General features: G+C 42.0%; 1 protein-coding gene across 10 annotated transcripts in view; it reads left to right on the top strand.

Annotated features, from left to right (window-relative positions):
- Nucleotides 1-19,390, top strand: part of FOXP1 (forkhead box P1) — a 497,110-nt gene that overhangs the window by 438,590 nt on the left and 39,130 nt on the right. For all 10 annotated transcript variants that reach the window (XM_075287502.1, XM_075287498.1, XM_075287500.1 and 7 more), the window contains 2 exons: nt 1,499-1,703; nt 16,849-16,953. In XM_075287502.1, coding sequence (XP_075143603.1) covers nt 1,499-1,703; nt 16,849-16,953 — 310 coding nt within the window. The remainder of the gene's footprint in view (nt 1-1,498; nt 1,704-16,848; nt 16,954-19,390) is intronic.

Below are 19,390 nucleotides of genomic sequence, written 5' to 3'. Positions count from 1 at the left end.
CCATAATTTACGTCTGCGCGCCATTAATACAAAATGTATTTCATAACAAAGCTATTTGTCTTCATTTAAAACAGCAGCACAAAAAAAATGTGTCGTTCATTAAGACGGTGCCTTGTCACAATATTCGGCTCTTCACCCTTCTGTTCAGAAGGGGTAGGGCCTAGGAGTGTGGAGGCGGCGGTGACACCTGTGCCTAAGGGGGCTCCACTGCCACGTAGGATGACACCTTTATATGGCCGCGGTTATAGAATTATACCTCGAGAAAGAAGTCTGATTGGGTACAAATATACAGCGCACAATGGACATGGGGATGCTAGTCCACTAGAACCTAATGGCGGTAGAGATGTTATAGGGTGATATTAGTCCAATTAAAATGGATGCATTCTAGACATCTTAAAGGAGCATTTATGATTCTTTGTTGTCCTAGTACAGGACGTGAAGATGTGGGACATGACAAGAAGAAAACGGACATCAAAGATAGAGATCATGTGCTCAGTGGCCACTGATAGTTGTCATCCAAATACTTCTTCACTTGTTCCCTCGACCTTCTTATATACGTGCATACTTAGATCAGTCAAACATACATGTGTTCTGAATGAGGAAATTGGAATAAGCCTCTGTAAGCAAAGTATTGGGTAGATAATATTCAACACACCTTTACCTTCTAGAGAACCATACCAAGACTAACCATTGAGAAGTCCTAGAATAGACATGACCAGTATGGCCTAAAATATGTATGGCTGCGTTGACGCAACGATCGACCACCATACAATTGTTCAACAGTTAAAACATCCACCTACTTCAGTCTAGTGTGTATGGCCACCTTAATCCAAAACCCAATAGTGGTCGAAATCCTAGGCTTCATTAGTAGTTATTGCCAGCATTGTAGGGGTTAATGAAAGCCTTGCCCTTGCTTGACTCCGGTTGGGTCCAATGATGTAAGACGTATGGCCACGTTCAACCATCAACCTTCTTCCTTCTAATGTATATGGCCACCTTAAACCAAAACGTGGTCCAATTCTCATGTTTCGTTAGCAGCATAGGAGGGGTTAATCAATGCCCTGCCCATGCGTAACTCCTGTTGTGTCCAATGAAAGTGAAAGCCAATTTATTAAGGAGACAGATGCCGATCCGGTGGAGTGTTGGGGCTTAGCGGAGCTCTCCATACTCCGAGCTCGGATACTTGTGTCGTGTAACTCCTGGGAACAATTTCATTAAAACAAAGATAATTTGTATGTTGATGAGAATCCTCTGTCAGATACAACAGGGTCTCCGCTGCTAGAGATTTTTTTTTATTTTGCTCCTCTCCTTTAAGATTAATAATCTGCTTTTAGTTAAGCAAATACCATAGCAGAAAAGAATGAATTGTTGCATTTCATTATCCTTTGTAGGGGGGAAATGGCCCGGGCTTTGTTTACTGACTCTTTGATTTAATTACTGTTTGAGGAGGGCTGAATTAGCTGTTAATTGATTTAATTATCCAATTTGTTTGTTTCAGGCATGATTCCAACAGAGCTCCAGCAGCTCTGGAAAGAAGTGACGGGCTCGCACACTGCGGACGATGCCGGTTGCAACAACCACAGCACTTTGGACCTGTCCACGACGTGCGTCTCTTCGGTGGCAGCACCCAAGACCTCCTTGCTCCTCAACCATCAGGCGTCTACAAATGGACAGACGTCGCTTCTCACTCCGAAAAGAGAGAGGTAAGGGGCAGGAACTGGGTTACTTTATGGTGTCTTCTTCTGATTTGAGGTTCTCGCATGTGATGGAGATTTGTCCCTTTATTGACTCTATTATTGGATCTTCGTTAAGTAAGTGATGATTTCTTGGAATGCTTAGTTTAGAAATTCCCTCGAATTAGTGATCCAGAGGATGTACGTAAATCTGCGTGCCCTTGCCATTAAGAAGTGCTGATCTGTCTTTGTCAATATTCAGTTTGTGTTGGCTTTGAGTATTGAAGGCTTCGGATGGGTGAGGTTGGGTATCGGTTCTTATGGAAGAGACATAGGTGGTGTATATAGACTTATTTTTGAGCAATTCTCCATGGGAAAAGATTGCAAATTAATTCTCTTCCAGAAGAACCTAAATTTATACCAGCCAAAACAAGAAGGGTTATAGGTTAAGGTTCTTCAGAGAACATCAAGACAGAAGATAATTAGAAGTTAAGTTGGGCAAGATGTGGTTGGTCTTCACATCCTTTTTAGGACTTGTGTATCATCTATCTGTTGTCTGTGTAGCTGCCCAAAACAAGGAACTGTGGGTGGTCCGAGAGGGTTTCCCAATATATACAACAGTGATAGTCAAGAAATTATGGAGTTCATTTTCTATAGGAAGTCTATCCATAATTTAGTGGAATTTCAAGTTACAGTGAATCTTCTCCAAAAGACCACCTGTTTGTGAAGACCACACCAGATTCCTTGTGAGAGTTCCACCATGTACATATGGGCCATCTTCTCTGAGAAGACCACTTCTCCAAGCAATTTTTGTTCTTCATTTGGAAGAGGTTTCACTGTACCATGATCTGTCCAGCAGAACCTTCCTTATATCCATGTCTGTATTGTTTCATAACCAACAATGTTATCCGGTCTAGTGGACAGAAATCATGACTATTATGGGCAGTATTTTGGAAGGTGTTCTTCATAGATGAACGCTGGGTATCCTTTAATAGGTGATACTCTACTGATTCCGGCATAGTTGGCATTTATTCTGTAGCCCCTATGGCTCCTGAGCAATGGGTGCTTTTAGTTTCAGCACCCAATATGCTAATTAAACTCTCTACTGTCAGGTAGGTGGTCCCAGATTATCAGCTTGAGCACAGGACCGCCCACTTGACAGTAGAGAGTCTTGTTAGCAGATTGGGTGCTAAAACTAACAGCACGTATTATTCAGGAACAGTGGGAAGCTAGAGGGAAAACCCCAACCATGCCAGAATAAGTAGAGCGCCACCTATTGGAGGATGCAAAGAGTGGGTATGGATGAACTGGCAAAAGGTCCACTTCAAGCTCTGCTACATCTGTCTACCCACTATGATATGTAACTCTATATCCGCATCGCTTGCATATATTTACTTACTCAGTCTCACAAGGTCTGAGTATGAAGACATATTACCTTCCCAGTCCTGTCCCTAAGTGGAATAGCATTTCACTATATAGACCTTTCCATATTATTCGCAGACTGCAGTAAAATCCATTATCCGTAGACTTCATCCATTCACTGTGATACATTTTCACATCCTGCACATGTTCAAATAATCCCGCAGAAAAAAAAAAAAAATCCCTTAATTTTAAGGTCAGGTTCCAATTTTCGGCACTTAATAAATCCATAATTTTTAATACAGCCGTTGTTAGCGCGGCGCTACAGAGAGAAATGTTGGCTGTCTACTTGTACAAATGTGGCACCTGGCTTCTGTGTAAATCAGTCACACAATAGGAGCAATTATTTCATTTCCCCAGCGCAGAGGTCACAGCCATAGGATGTATTTTTAGGCACACAGGATTTACAGTAAAGTGTGCAAGCACCGGCGCTGAGCAGGGGTTGGCTGTCAGTGGCAGTCCATCTGGAGCCTGACCTGCTGCAGTTCTGCAACTATTCCAGATCACTTACGTCACTTCAGTTCTCTCCTATTATAGTCAGCAGTTTGCTGCATGAATATAAAGCACATATGTATGGTCCATGCAACACATGCATAAGGCATGCACTTAAAGGGGTTTTCCAAAAGAAACCGGCTCTGAACAGAAAATGATATAAAATTAAAGACCATAAATCCCTGTTGGCTCTAGCGCCGCCATTACTGTGGTCCCTCCCGATCTCTGCTTATTTACGGCATTGTTGACCTGCTGTCCATGTACATGTGACCACTGCAGCCAATCACTGATGCCAACACATCATTTTGGTCTATTTAGAGGGGGTTCCAACACTAAGATACAGGTGGAGGTCCGAAACCTAGGAAAGCTGACTAGAGATGAGCAAACTGGTTCACATCGAACTGGATTCCATCCAAATTGCCCAAAAGCTTCAGGGTTCATTTGAACTCAATTTTTTTGGGATTGTTCACCCACAAGCCATACTCCGAGATATAGATACTCAGAGTATAATAAGTGAAGGCCTCGGAGAGGTGATGAAACATATTAAACATTTATACTCCTCTTCCCATCACATCCGGTTCTCCTTCAGGCTCCTCTTCCAGCCTATTCTGGCTGAATCACATGACCCCTGGGACTTCTGAAGCCTGTGATTGGACCTCACTGGTCACATGGGGTGTGCCAATGTCATAACTCTTTTACTATTACTATTGTATACCCATGGTGACACAAGTCAAGGAATCCAGCAGGACCGACATCCAATCTGTCCTATCCCAGTAGACCTTCATGGATGGTCTTCACCCTGGTTTCTTCGCAGATTTATTGCATTTTTTTTGGATTTTACAATCTCCCCCAACTTATGACTTAGAGATACAAGACTGGCTTGATTATGTTTCTGTATTTACTCAGAAGGGATAGAAATGAAGATATTTTAGGCAGTAAGGGACTTTTTTTCACTTTTCAAAAGAACATGAGTCAGAATAGTTTTTTCCTTATTTTAAGTCTGAACTCCTGAAACTGTTATTTCTATCTTCTTTCTTACGTCAGGTGTTCTTCTGTAGTATTGCTCATTGGACTAGGGACTGTTGTTCTATTTTTAGGGCTGTTTGAGTCATTTTGGGTATTATTTCCATAAAGCCTTAGTAATACTTTGTTTACTACTGGTTGCTACGTTGTTATTGGCCAGTCATTGTGAAATATTTTTTTGGCCTATTTTATCTTACGCTAGATTCACACCTGCACCTGGGTTTCTGTTCTTCCGGTCCAATTGGGGACCCGAAGAATGGAAACCTGACCCGGTTAATCATGGAAACCCCTGGACCCCATAGACTATAATGGGGTCCGCCTGAAAAATATGGAGAGAAACCCCGAATCGAATGCAGGTGCAGGTGTGAACCTATCCTTAGCCAGAGATTTTCTAATATTATAGCTCTCAATTTCCAAAAAAAAATCAGGGTTATGTTGAGAAACCAAAGTACAAATGTATTAGGGCTTATAGAGAAGCATGGCATTATGGGTCAGTAGTTTTTACGGCTAGTGGTAATAGGTACCCGACTTACCCTGGAGACAAGACAACCCAACCTAGAAATGCTAGAAGGTTTTTTTTTATCTGCAATCTCTGGTAGTGTTTTTGTCCCTTTTTCATTCACCATCTCTGCACCTTTTCACATCACATATTTCCTCTATCACTTTTGTAAACGTTGTTATCTACATTCCCACCCAAAAGAGAGGAAAAACAGGCATGTCTAGAGATCTGGAGCAAATCTTTCGATTGTTTTTGAGTGCTCAATCAGCACGGTGCTGGGAAAGTTCAGATGAACACACCCAGTATACACACAGTACAAAAACAACAGCATTTCTGTGTTTCCTTTTACACCTTTTGCATGATAACAGACAACAATATTTGATAGCGTGCCCAGTTTCCATATCGTACAAACAGATAAACCTTTGGCTGGTGAATGTAACAATACGATAGGACTACTTTTTCTTAATGTGGAAGGGTGGCTTCATTCCAATCTTGGCATATGAATGGATGAAGCAGACTTTAGTACATAACCTGTTGTATATTGGTAGTGTGCAACCTTCACCCCTCCATCTGGTCGAGCTGGTAGTTGAGGTCTCACAATAACCACAAGACTAGGTGGTCAACTTGGTCATCGGCTGTGAGTTACTGCCAACATCGGACTGGGTTTCCTTGGGCCCATTCTCCAACAAGGTCAATAATCTCATGTCCTATTTTTGGCACCTGCAACATATTCATAAGGTCTATTTGGATATTTGTAATGAACTCATAGGATACAGACCCTAGTTACAAGTGATTGGCTCACTTGTCTAAATTGGGGATTTTTGGGCCCGCCGGAGGAACCTCTGGTATTCTGGTGGGCTCATTGCAGCAGAACAGGAGCATTGCCAGAATCTTGATAATACTACTCATCTGAGGAATTTGCCCGACATATGTTCCTCTTCTTATTCAAGTTCTTTTTAGATCCATATGAACTAAAGCTTGTATGTATTCTGGATGGGGCTAAGGATAAAACCTGCAGATGGACACCTTCTTTACTGGGAACAAAAGGATTGGGCATGTTGATATCCAACAACCCGATCCTTCTGTCCCATCACATCTGTTGGTTGGGCAGAGTCAGGGGGTCCCCGTACACATTAGATGGATACTCCTGTGTGTGTCCAGATAATGGGTGTCACGTGTACCCTCTCCCATTGGTAATGGTACCCTAGATGACCACCTACCATATTTCACATCCTCTATTCCCAAATATTCTTAGCGTTTTAGATGTCTATAGTCTAGGGAATAAATCACACTTACATTAAGTGCTTTCTGCACATCGTTCACTTGCAAACTATCTCATTGTTTGCCTACATAATTGCTATAGATTTTTATATTAGTATTGTGGAGCATCTTTGTTTAATTTGGAGCCCTTGACTCGCACAACATGAACACTTGGAAGCGAATCTCTCGTAAACCTTTCTAGATCTGGCTCAATAGCATTTTTGCAGGTTAAAGTTACACGAACAGTATTATTTATTTCATTGCGATGGCTTCTGTTTCAGTAACGTGGCGAGATCTATAGCGGTAGGGAAATCGCTCCTTCCCATCTATGCAAAAATTGATAGAGCATTTGTTCTGGTGCACAGGGGGTTAACCTGCCACAATTACAGTCTTTGGCTTCCCTGCCCATCATGTTGTAAGGTGCATGCCATCCATTTGCTGAGCTGATTGAATTACGGTGCATCTTTAACCGTAAGTGAGCAATATATTACACAGAAGGATGCACATTGACTTGCTTTAAGCAGCCATGACAATCTGCTGGATACTGGTCTCGATTTCTATTTAACACACACAAACCAGAAATAAAAAAAAAAAAAACTATACATACAATTCCCATTTCAGCGAGCAAGATGGTATTTGGTACAGTCGGTGGAACAATATAGTGTCGCTGTGCACTTGGGTGTGAGAAGAGTGGAGTTATTGAATATCATCTTACAGATTCGGCAATGTCCCATCAGCTGGAAACTAAGGTCACGAGACAGAAGCGTGCCAGCTATCGGCAATCCGCACGTACAGCCGGAAATATACCTCAATTATTCTACAAAAAATTGACTTCTATTAGTTACAAGTTGGGTAAAAGCAAAGGCCTAGAGAAAATTTACAAAAAAAAAAAAAAAATCGTCGGCCATCTTTTTGGATTTGATTCTGACGTGGGACAAGTTAGGACATGTTTTATTTATCAGTAGACTCTTATCCAGTTGGGCAAAAAGGGGTTAAAGTGGGCCAGACAGCTAAGGCGGAATGATTGTTGGGTTGACTAATAATTTGTTCACTCAGAACAGTCGGATATGCAAGTTATCTAAAAAGAGGAAGGAGAAGTGGTTACAGGACCGTTTGGTGGCCTATTGGAAATAACTGGAAACCCAAACAGTCAGATCCTTACTTATTTGTTGGTAGCGGGCACGAGAGAAGTGTCTGCAACATCGAGTTGCTTTAACCGTGCACAATAGTTTAGAAGTTTTTGCAGACTTTTTGTGTTACGTGTTTGTAAATTTGTTGCGTGTCTGTAGATTTTTTTTGTCCTTTAGTCAACCCAAGTCATGGAAAGAGAAAACTCATCAGGATCATTGACCATTGTATGGGTATGAGGTCAGGGGAAAGAGGAATTGGGCATGTTGATATGCGACATGCCCTATCCTTTGATTCTGACAGATAAATAGGGGTCTGTCAGCAGCTTTTATCTCAGGGAGGGAGAGGAATGAAGTAATAAATCCTACACACCCCATCCGTCCTCCCCATGAATCAGCAAGCGATTGAAAGTCAGACAAAACCCATACACCATGATAGTCATCCAATACAAGTAACTTATCTCTCAATGGGATGAAGGAATTAGCCGTAAGATGCCTCCTTATATCCTCTAGGGACAAAGGATTGGGCATGTTGGAATCTGATATGCCCTATCCCGCTTAAAGTCACCTATAGGCATATGTTCATCCAACCGAACCAATGTTTATCTGTCAATGAGGAGAAGGAATTAAGCATTAAGACTTTATAGTAACAAAGGATTGGGCACATTACAATCCAACATGCTCGATCCCGCTTATCCCCGACGTCTGCCATTCTACTTTCCCCATTAGAATATGAAATTGGAGGAAATCTCTTGTGCTAGTTTGGAAACCTCTCCCCCCAATGTATTTACCCCCAATAAAATTTGGTGCCCTCCCACCAGGGGTGACTCGTCCCCTGTAAAATCCAATGCCCCCCTCACTTCCGCTACCTAAAACGCTAATCCACGCCGAATCTCCCATTTCCACGGAGCGGCACATTAGCAGCGTCTCAGGGGTTTGTAGCACAGCAATCAGTTAAGGAGATAAATAATGTGATTTGGCGCGACACTCCTTCTCCTCTCTTTAATTTGTCTTACACAAGGAAAATTATAATTAAATCACTCAGAGTAAACCCCTGAGTGCAGAGGAGGGGGAACAGAAATACACAGTTTGGAAGTGATTTCCAATAGAGACCTAACTTCCCCCGTTGCGCGGCAAGCAGATATTTATCAATATTCAATGCAGTTAAAGGATGAGCGTTGCTGCATGATTTGTGAGGTGGCGGCATCCGCTACAATCAAGTCTTGATAGGATCCCTTCCTCTTCCCGGCACAAGCACTTGGCATCATTAAGATGCAGCACTCAACGTGTTTAACATGCTTTGAATTTTTTTTTCTCTCTCGTCCCCTCTCGGGCAATTTAATAATGTTTGTTGTGCTGATAGTACACACATCCACTCAAACTATTCTACATTCCACAATTGCCGGCATTACAGACTTGGATAATGCGTGTGGAATACGGTTTTCTGTGATCTCATGCGCTGCTCTGACTCTAGGCAAATGTATTTTTTTTTACGGTTTTACATTCGAGCCTAGTGTAAAGGGAAGAGGACAATTGCAACAAGCGATGTGGCCGTAGAGTTCTCGATGTAGTAATGGCAACCCGACCACAACTCCATAGTCTACCCGGTCTTATAAATATGGTGTATAAGACAATGGGATGAGGACTTCTTGTAAATGTGCCATGGTAGAAGGGGATATCCTCGTGTACAAATGACCTATAGAGGTGTCATTGGACATGGCAGCATGGCGACCTATGTTTAGCCAATGTAAAGGTGGCCAAAACCGGATAGGACAAAAGGACTGCCAACTATTAGCTTAAGATATCAATGTTTGGCCAGTTTTCGCCGGTCGTTGGCTAACTTGTACGTACTCACTTGGTCGGCTTAATTGTTAATGTTGATGGTGGGATCATTAGTATTGGGATAGTGTCATCCAAGCTTGTCCTCTGACTATAGCCATCCTATGAACGGTTATGGATATGCTGTAAGGCATATTCCGTTTGTGTCAAGTCATTGCCGATTTGATGTTGACTTACCAATGGTCTATGGAGTTAGCCATTTTGTGGACTGATATTGACTCCCTAAGGGCTGTAGACTTTACAAAGATGTGACTCATGGACATTTATTACATATTTAGAAGCCAGTAGATATCTACAAGTGTTCCAGGCCCTCGGGACATAGGATATTAGTGGTCCCATGATGTCTGCTGTGATATGTTGATGTTCTCCATGCTCCTAGCTTATCATGTTAACTCTGAGGATTGGGCAAACTTTCCCTCCCATGCAATATCAGAATGTCTCGGAAACTCTGTCTCTAGTTTGCCCTGGTGATATCTATTGAATTGTATTTTGCTTCTGTTTTATTAAGTATTAATATTCTATATTAGCTCTAGATTAGTTCTAGTGCGGAGGGACCTGCACTACATTAGCCGTTCCTTCCTATAAATGAATACAGGTTGCTTATTTTATTAGTATATGTTTTCCCTTGAATTTTCCCCAAGATACAACATAAAAACCTGCTCGGTTGTAGCTTTATAAATTACTGTAAAAGGGTCTTTCCGACCATCTGTTTAGAAACCCCCATCCGCTTCTTGTCACAATATGTACACAGGAATTTGATGAATCTGTTGACCCATATTTCTATAAAGATCACCTGTCTCTGTAATTTACTATATTAAGCCGTATTTTCTAACACATTATGGTGGAACCTGATATTCTAATGTGCTAGAAAATGTGGTAGATGATCTCTCCGATTGGGGGTAATGGGAGCGCGCAGATACATCTGTGGACTCGTCTACGTTGTAAGGGAAGGTACATTGGTTCTGCTCTTGTTTTTAGAGAGATAGAAATGACTTCATAAGATGTGACATCATTTCCTTAATGGTGGGGGTCACATTGCTGAGAATAAAGGGGGCTGCAGTGCAAACTCCAATCTATATGCTGTACCCTGTCATTCAGAGGATGGCCTACAAGTCCCATGTTTATGTTCACTTTACGAGGGGATGTCCACATTGGACAATTGTGCTAGACCTCTTGGGATCTCATGCTCCCGGGTCGGGTCCCATCATTGGGTAAGGACCTACGGACACCAGTGGATGCTATGATCTATGGAGGGCCAGTCCAACCCTGACGTTGGCTAAGATTACACACCTCAGATGTTCATCTAAAGCCAACGTTTCAGCAGGACATTCTTAAGTGGATGAGGATGTACTCACTTCCCTGATAGGTGATGTTGGGAAGGGAGGATCAGGCGGGGTACATTTCAGCACTCGATCCAATTTTTTGTTGTTAGGAGAGATAAACCATTATCAGAGGTGTCTGACAGCGCTCCACTGGGAACTCATGCATGCTCAGCTCCACCGGGGGCAGTATAGCTGATGACAAAGCACATGTTCATCTGTACAGCTATTGAAGTGTGTGGCTAGCTTTAGGCTAATACAGTCCTCGCGTCCCTCTTGTCCCTCACTCCTTGAAGTAGATATAGTTTACAATATTGATTATCCAGAAGAGAAGGATCATCTGGTACCAGTTAAGTGTTTGTTCTTGGTGTTTAATAAAATTGAGCGGTTGGCGTGACATCTGCTTTACAGCCCCAGCAAATTAACTGGGGCCACACCTTAGGAACAGAAAATAAGCCACGTAACCTTTGCACTTGGGAGAATGTATAGAAAATGCCAATAAAATCCAAGCTCTGCTTATCTGGCTGTGTTTACATAAACATATGGCGGATATTCTATGTCTACTGTCAGGAATGTAAAGGGATAATTGGTCTGGTAATTTCATTTCCCTCTAAGCCCTTTAAAATGTATTTTGACAGGGCTCGTGGGCTTTCAAGATGAAAAACCGAGGGACAGAAATTGTAAAAATGACTTTTATTGAATGTTCTGTAAACAGGAAAGTGAGTGAGATGGGATAAGTAGTAGACGTTCAATCTGAGCTCGCAATGTGAGAAGGTAGAGTCAATGTTCTTGTAGAATTCTCAGATATTTAGGCGTAACTGGACCCCAATACAAGATCTGTATCAAGCATCATCTGTAGTACTGATCTCATATGGGAGAGAGAGGTCTTTTGTCCTCCACATGGCCCAGCTGACGTTGGCACTACATGCGCCCAACATAGAGGCCCCATGCTTTAGGCCTAGCAGCTAATGGTGCAACAAGAGGCTTCCAATGAAGCCATAGATCACTATGATGCAAGAAGTCCTCGTCTCCCAATAGGGTTCGGGCATGGAAATTTAGCCGTTATACGGACAGAATTTTCTGTCCCAAATGTGTGCATGAGGACTTAGACCAGTCTTCAATGGGAAGAGACTAACACAATGCCCGAAAAAGTTGAGGCCAATGGATAAAATGGTCACCCGAAATTGGAAGGTTTGACCAAAACTGATCTGTTATGTATGGCCATTTTTACATTATGGCCCCTTTAAAGGGTTTGTCTGGGATTGGAAAAAGGGTCTTCTTTTAGTCTCCAGAAACCACGCCACTCATAGGTAGTGTCTGATATTGCAGCTCATCCTCCTCTATTACATTAGTACAGCCACTAGTAAGAGTCATGAGACTAGTATGGCTGATTCATATTACATTTGCGTGTGTATTATGGGTACCCATGGGGTATTCTCACTGCCAGCTGTCTCATTAGTACTAGCGGGGCCTCCGAATTTGTCACTTAATCCATATTCTGAATTTATCAGTCTTCCTATTCCGAGGAGCTCACTTTCATCCTGTGTCCGTGCGCCCCCCTCGTTCCGTCAATGACTCCTCTTACTACTTGTTGTATTCTCTTTTTTATAACGTGCTCACCAGAACGTGAATTCTCCTAAGTGTAATTTTCCTTTTGTGTGTCTACTCAAAACTAACGTTGTGATGGGTTCTTAAAATGTAATTCAGAGATGGAGCACAATTTCCACATCACAGGTGGCGTTAATATAGGCCAGTCCCCTAGGCTCTTGTCGCCACGAGTCGCGCAGCTTGTTTAGTGTCTGCATCCATATGGCAATCTGTCCCATTCATAGGAGAACTGCTGTAAATAGCTTTGCCTCTGGGTCCTGTGGTCACTGTAGTGAAAAAGATGTTAACTCTCAGTAGCCAACAATCCAGCAGTTTGCTCCATGTGAGTTCCCATGTTTAAATTACAGTGTGCTCGGAGGAAAATGACAAATACATTTACTTCTTTCTTCCCATTTTTTATTTTTTTATTTTTTTTTGTAAGCCTGGTAACAGTCGAGTAACCCAGCAGGTTCTTAGACATTTCGTTCTATGACATCTCTTTCAGGGAAAACTTGCTGCGGCAGAGACTTATCTCTATGTTTACTCAATTAAAAAAAAAAGAATGTCGGAACAAACAGCTACTATATATTTTTCTATAGGTGGGGTTAATCATTAGCCTGTGTAAAGAAAGCAAGTAAAATCTGTGTACCCGTGTGCCGAGATAGCGCAACGACCTTGAGTCTTTTACATTAATGGATTGCGTTCAAAGGTGATCCATCATTGGACGTGGCTATTAGTTGTTTATCGGAAGCTTGATGCCATCTCTTTATACCTAACATTCGTGTCATACAGTGTTGTATTGTAGGCAAAGCGCACACATTTTGGTCAATGTCTTGAGCGGGTTTATGGTGGGGTCATTGGAGCCATGCACATGGTCTACTTTTTATATCACCAAACATTCTAGTGTTTTTATATCAGATGTAACTCATTTCTGACTTGATCGATGTTAAGTCCACCATATACATAAAAGAACATCATCCATAGCCATCAGTTCAGGCATTAACATTGGGTTTCAATGGATCAGCCATGTTTCATTTTATCATCTCCAAGTGTCTGGCAGTGGTTTACTCTCCTCTCCCCATTGAAGCCACATGCACTTTGATCCAAACTGAGCATGCATGTGTATGGGGGAATTGAGAGCAAAAGTTGTCAAAGTTACCCAACCGACCACCAGGACAGTTAAAAATCGGGGGGAAGAACTTAAAGGGTTATTCCCATCTCACCAAATCCCTCTACTCTGTTCCAGTAACTGCCATAGAGAAGAATAGGAGCTATGGAAACAGGGTAGCACATCTAGGTTACACCATTGTCATAGCTGCACAGTTATAGGAACCTTGTGCCTAGATGTGCTATGCTGTTTCCGTTCCTCCATTCTCCTCTATGGAAGTTATGGGAACAATGTAGAGTAGCCTGCTCGGATGTTCCCGTAAGCCCTGCCCTTGGATTCAGGCCTTCATTCCCAGCTCAGCAGCATTTTATAAAGATGGGAATAACCTGTTAAGGATAATCTGTTCTAATAATCACTTCTGCCTTAGTAATTCAGTTTCAGGGTGGGTCATACGACCCATACAGAAAGGTTCAGGTCACTGGCCAACTTTCTCTACATTATTGTGGTTAACATTAACTCCATGGTGTCTGCTCATAACTGAGTCATCAAAGTTTTACTGGATCTACCATGACTCATAATAAAGTCCACTTATATTCTGGTATTTTTGACAGCAAAAGCGATGTTGCAAACTCTGACTACAGCCTAAGCGACAGCAGACAGCCTCCTTCTGTCAAGGAATGTTGTCCCCAAGACTGAAACCGTGTTGGACTGGCCCACCAGAGGACCAGAAGATCCTCAACTGGTACCAGTTTCTAATAGTCCAGCAGAAGATAATCTAATGACTATTATGGTCGATTTCCTACGGGTTACTGGAACGTAGGCCCTGAAATAATTTAATCTGGTGATCCCAAGGAACCTCAGTCCGACACTGAACGGACTTGGACCCTAAATGGATTGCTCCTCGCTATGATATTGAGGTGATTTTACTCCAAGAGCCCTCTCTTCTGTCCTTCTAAAACTAAGAGGTAACACCTCCACTTCACATTTTGGCTGAGAGCCCAATTAACTCCCAAGTCTTAGTCATAGTTTTACCAACTATTAAAGGAACACTTACGTTTCCTAGATCCAGAAATAAAGGAAGTGTTGATTTTCCTTTAAACATACAACAACACCCTGGTCTGGAGTAGTGAGGTTTCCTGAACCATGAAGTCTGAACGATTTGACACATGTTAAATTTATCCTCAGATTTGTGAGTCAATGTCTGGCGGTGCACGGAGTAGAAGCCGGCATGGTCCAGTAGGGAGATTTAATACACAAAGGTCTTATTAATACATCATTAGATTATCGTATTTTTATTTATTTTATGGTTTTTCCATACCGTGTTCTCTTCTGGTATCTGAAGCCTCAGCTATGTTAGTTTGTGATCTTTATAGGAGACGCTATTTATTTGGAGTTACTGAAATCCTTCCAGAAATAATGACTTTCTGCAACACCTAAGGGAGATTACACCCCTCCCTGTCTAAATATGGTTCATCAGTTGGTGGAGCAGTTGTGTGTGTCTGAAAAGCACGTGTGTGGGATCAAAGCATCTTATGACTTGGATCAGTGCAGCTAAATCACTACGTATCGATTGGAAGATTTCTGAAGGATTAACTCCTTGCTGTTAGCTCTCTAGTGAATTTCTAAGCAGAGCACCCAGGTTATAGAGTCCTGATTGGGCAAAAAGCGGGACGGTTTTTGAAGCAAAGTGTTAACCCCCTTCACGTACAAGGGCGCTCATCATCTAGGTTATTCTTCCCTCTGTTCTGCTGTTACCATTTCGCTTCATTTGGTTTGACACTTTGTCAAGGACAGGTTTGATATCCTAGGGTTAGGTTGGACAGTAAAAATGTCCAATAGTCTACGAAATTCTGGCAGACCTTGCGTTCTCTGGAGTGACGGGATACAAGTTAGATGTAGACTGTCCCACATATATTGGCAAAAACTGCTCACAATCCTATGTCTATGACTCTCAAAGACACAAAAAGAACAATACCGAGCAGCCCATAGTGTAATTCTGTTTGGTACTGGTTGGGTGACTGAAAATAGAAATATGTGTCACCTTATGGAGTGGTGAAGTGGTCACAACTCCGTAATCAGCAATAGGACACATTGGCAAGAGGGTTCCTCTCTGAACTGGGTATAGCTGCAAAATTCCTCGCACCTTTCGGGTGTATATGTAATGAACCAAAGGACCAGGAAATCTGGTTGAAAGGAACTCTGTATAGTAGAGTCAATGTCTCAGTGTTTAGATCCTTTGGTAGACTCATCAAAAATAGATACCCTTTGCCAGGACCGTGTCGATGCATCAGGTCTCCGAGGGCCGGCACATTATGTGGTCGTGTAGTAGCCGTCACTAACTAATGAGGTGTCAGAACATCTGTACATGGAACTCCATGATACGTCCTAAACAACGAACTCTCAAGTAGTATTAATAGGAAATCAGGATTTATCTCACTTTACAGCCTCTAATAAGATAAAGCTTTACACCAAGTGCATTCTGGGTATATATAAGTAGGAACGTAAGCCCTTGTGCATTGTATTGGTTGTTAAAGTCACATTCACATCTAGACTTGTCCATTACAGAATTAGAAGGGGACAATGTCTACCTACAGAGACTGCCATTGTAGGCCAGCATTCGGTGTACAGACCATCCATGCCTGGCTAATAATCCTGGGAACAGAATATACAAATACGTTCTTGATAGAAAAAGGGAAACTTACTCTAGTGTCACTATTGGGATCGTAGCTCCCTAGTTTTTACGTGCTTTGAGATATTATGGCTTGGATCTAATCCCAGGTCATGTCACTCGGTTTCTTAAAAACCAGACCATGATCTGTAAGGATCCTCCTTCCAAAAGGTGATGTTAGGGCAAGTATTCCCTTCTCCATCAATGAGACAAGACAGATAGGATTACAATGGAAGATAATACCTCTATAGTTAATACCACATAACACCCCATCATTACATCCACGACTGACAATAGATGATGTCACAGCTTATATCCTTCCCCTTCCTTGCACAGAGTATGTCTATAAGCTCTCCCATAGACCTCAGTGACTGCCTAAGGCCATGTAAAGCCGATCACTAAATGCCGACAAAAGAAGCTCAGGCAAGATGGCCACCCCCATGGTCATGGACAGGAAATAGAACTGAAAAGTACAAATGTAAAATAAAAACAAAAAAGTGATAGATCTCACCGTCTGGATGTAATAAATAAATTTAAAGATGGCGATAGGCTTCTTTTAAGGGGTTAATTCTTCAGCTTATTACTCATGCCCTACAATGTTGTTTTCCTGCAGTGTCAGATACACAAAAGAACAACAGGTCGCCACTTGTTTTTGCATGCAGGGCATTATTATTATGAGCAACACTTCATATGCATAAGGAGCTATTTTTGCCGTCTTTGTTCCTTCTTGGTCGTGTCGGGGCGTCTGGGGATTTTCTATCTGTTTATTTGCTCGTTATTGCACTTGTTGATTCTCCATCACTGATCTGGATGTGTCTCTTCTTTTTCTTTTAGTGTAGCTCATGAGGATTACATGCAGAATCACCCCTTATATGGACACGGTGTGTGCAAGTGGCCAGGATGTGAAGCTGTTTGTGACGATTTCCCATCATTTTTAAAGTAAGCCTGTGTTCACATCTAAACGCTCCAGATACCAACAAACACGGTCACCGAAAACTTACATGTATAAAGTGTGTTTTTCAGTATTTTTGTATTTTTATATAATTTTTTTTGCTGTGCACTTTATTATGATTTTTTGGATGTATTTGCATACAAGTGGACTGACATGATACAGAGTAAAGTGACATATCTGAAGTTATACTGGTCATACATACCAGGAAGGGGTGGCCAGGATTTTTATTGAGGCCTTTCCTTAGGAGCAGATGGCTCTGGTCCTGGTATAGTGGCCGGGAGCCAGTACTATAACTCAGCTCCAGTTGACTTCAATGGACGCTGAGCTGCAGTTATGGTACCCGGGCACTATACATGGTATGGAGCCAACTTTTTCCGCTTCTGTGCATGACTAGTATGGGCATCAGAAGTGGCTCCAAAGAGCTGATCCATGTAGGTCTCCCACCAGTCAGTTATACTTTCCACCATAACATGCCCGACCATTTTGATCCCAGAGAAGATAACCTACTGCCAATGGTGTCTTGCAATGACTTAGTCCCTGCTCCGCATTCATAGACATAGCTGTACAGTCGAGTCAAGTGCATGCGTATGGGTTGCATGAAGAAATCTAAAGTGGGTCTATGAAGTATGATCAGCTTCAGTCATACATTGCACTTTTTGACCCGATCTCTCAGCATTTGTGACCAGGTGCGTTACTTGAAGTCTTTAGGACCTGTTGCAAGGCCCACCTTTATCATCCAGCGACGTATACAGGATGGACCCCATTATAGTCAATGGAGTCCCTTGGGATCTGTTGGGGTCCTCATTACACTGGCAATTTTTCTGTTGTTCTGCCCTGCTATGGACCAGAAGAACGGAAACTCCTGTGCAGGTGTGAATGTAGCATCAGCTCGTCACCTCTTTAGCCCATTCACTATATACTGTACACCATTAGCTAAATGCTCATTTGACCAACAGCTATTCCTCCCGACCCTCTCATACACATGCATTCTCACCTAGGCGGATTCTGCATGTGTTCTTAATGAGTAGAAGGTAAAATATCCCGAGGACAAAAGGATCAGACGTGTAAACTTCAGCAGGCCCGATCCTTCCTCCCCCTATACCATGTGTCAGGGAAGACTTGGCACATTTGGCTGACATTAATCGAATATGAACCAAAACAAGTAGCAGAACATTTGTATTTTGCTTGGAGTTGCTTTTTATCCACCGCCCCTTCCAGTTTATCTTAATCTTTTTTATTTTTTTGCTATTTTTTGGACTGATGTTTTTGGATTGAGCTCTGTGTATTCTCCGAGCAGGGCCTCGGAGGGTTAACCGTGAAAGAAATGGTGTTGTTTGATGTGAAATTCTGCACATTAGAAATGTTTATTTTGTGGGTGTAGGCTTGTTTTCTGAAGAATGAGGAAGTGCTAATTCTGAAAACGTAAGCGTACAGATGGCTTCCACCTAGTTTGGGATTAACTGAACTTTTCCCCCTTTGTGTGTTTTTTTTTTTTTTTTTGTCTTTGAGAAGATGCAAATTGATCAATCTGTCCTAAAAAAAAAAAAAATAGTCTTCATAACATTTCATATATTTTTCAAAGAAAGCTTCGCCTGGGAGAGGGGCACTAGTGAGAGCGCTCTAATGTTTTCACAAGTGTTTTTATCGTGGTAACATCTTGCTTACTTTAGTTGCTTGCCTAAAACTACTTGGAACATGTTAAGAAAACATTTCAAAAAGGTTCCTACAAAGAGGCTTTTGTTTAGCACTAACTGTGAGGCTGTACAGCTCACAAAGGTGTTAACTTTCAGCCCCTTAAGCACTTCCACATGAAATTCCAAGATCGATGTTTGTGGTTTTGGAAAAACAAAGTGTATGTTAAAGGAACCAGGTATACGCCGGTACACGCTCAAGTAGCACGGAAATTGTATGTTGTTTCATACACATCAATTATCAGCATTTGCATGTTCGTCATCTCTTCTCGGCAAAATTACCTTCAGAAAGTTGAATTGCAAAAAAAAAGTCACTTTTTGTAATTAAGTTTTTGTCCTTGAGTTATTAGTTATGGAGTAGAAGCCATCGGTGTAACGGGAGCACTGAGTGTTTTTGGAGCTTTAGCCTTGGTGACGTGGCAGGTCCACACTGAAGGAACTAATAGATTTTGTATGTATGGATCAGAGTATTGTCTACAGGGGAATACTGGAGCAGATCAGCTGTGCAGGGTCCGGTTATAGGACCCCAAGATAGTAATGACTTATTTGATTTGGGGCCAGACAACCCCTTTAATGGCACAGTCTTTTTCCTCATTAGTTCTTCTTACCGGTTTTGCCTGAAAATAAACTCCACCCATAATTGCACCAAAATCGGCGTGTGTAACTCTGCCCTATGGGAAGCCATATTGTCTACATAAGGAGAGATGTAACACATTAAGGGTACAGAAACAGC

Source organism: Leptodactylus fuscus, chromosome 9 (assembly GCF_031893055.1).
Source record: "Leptodactylus fuscus isolate aLepFus1 chromosome 9, aLepFus1.hap2, whole genome shotgun sequence".
NCBI classification, from domain to species: Eukaryota; Metazoa; Chordata; class Amphibia; order Anura; family Leptodactylidae; genus Leptodactylus; species Leptodactylus fuscus.
Note: the sequence above shows the minus strand (reverse complement) of the source record. Positions and strands in the feature narration are given on the sequence as shown.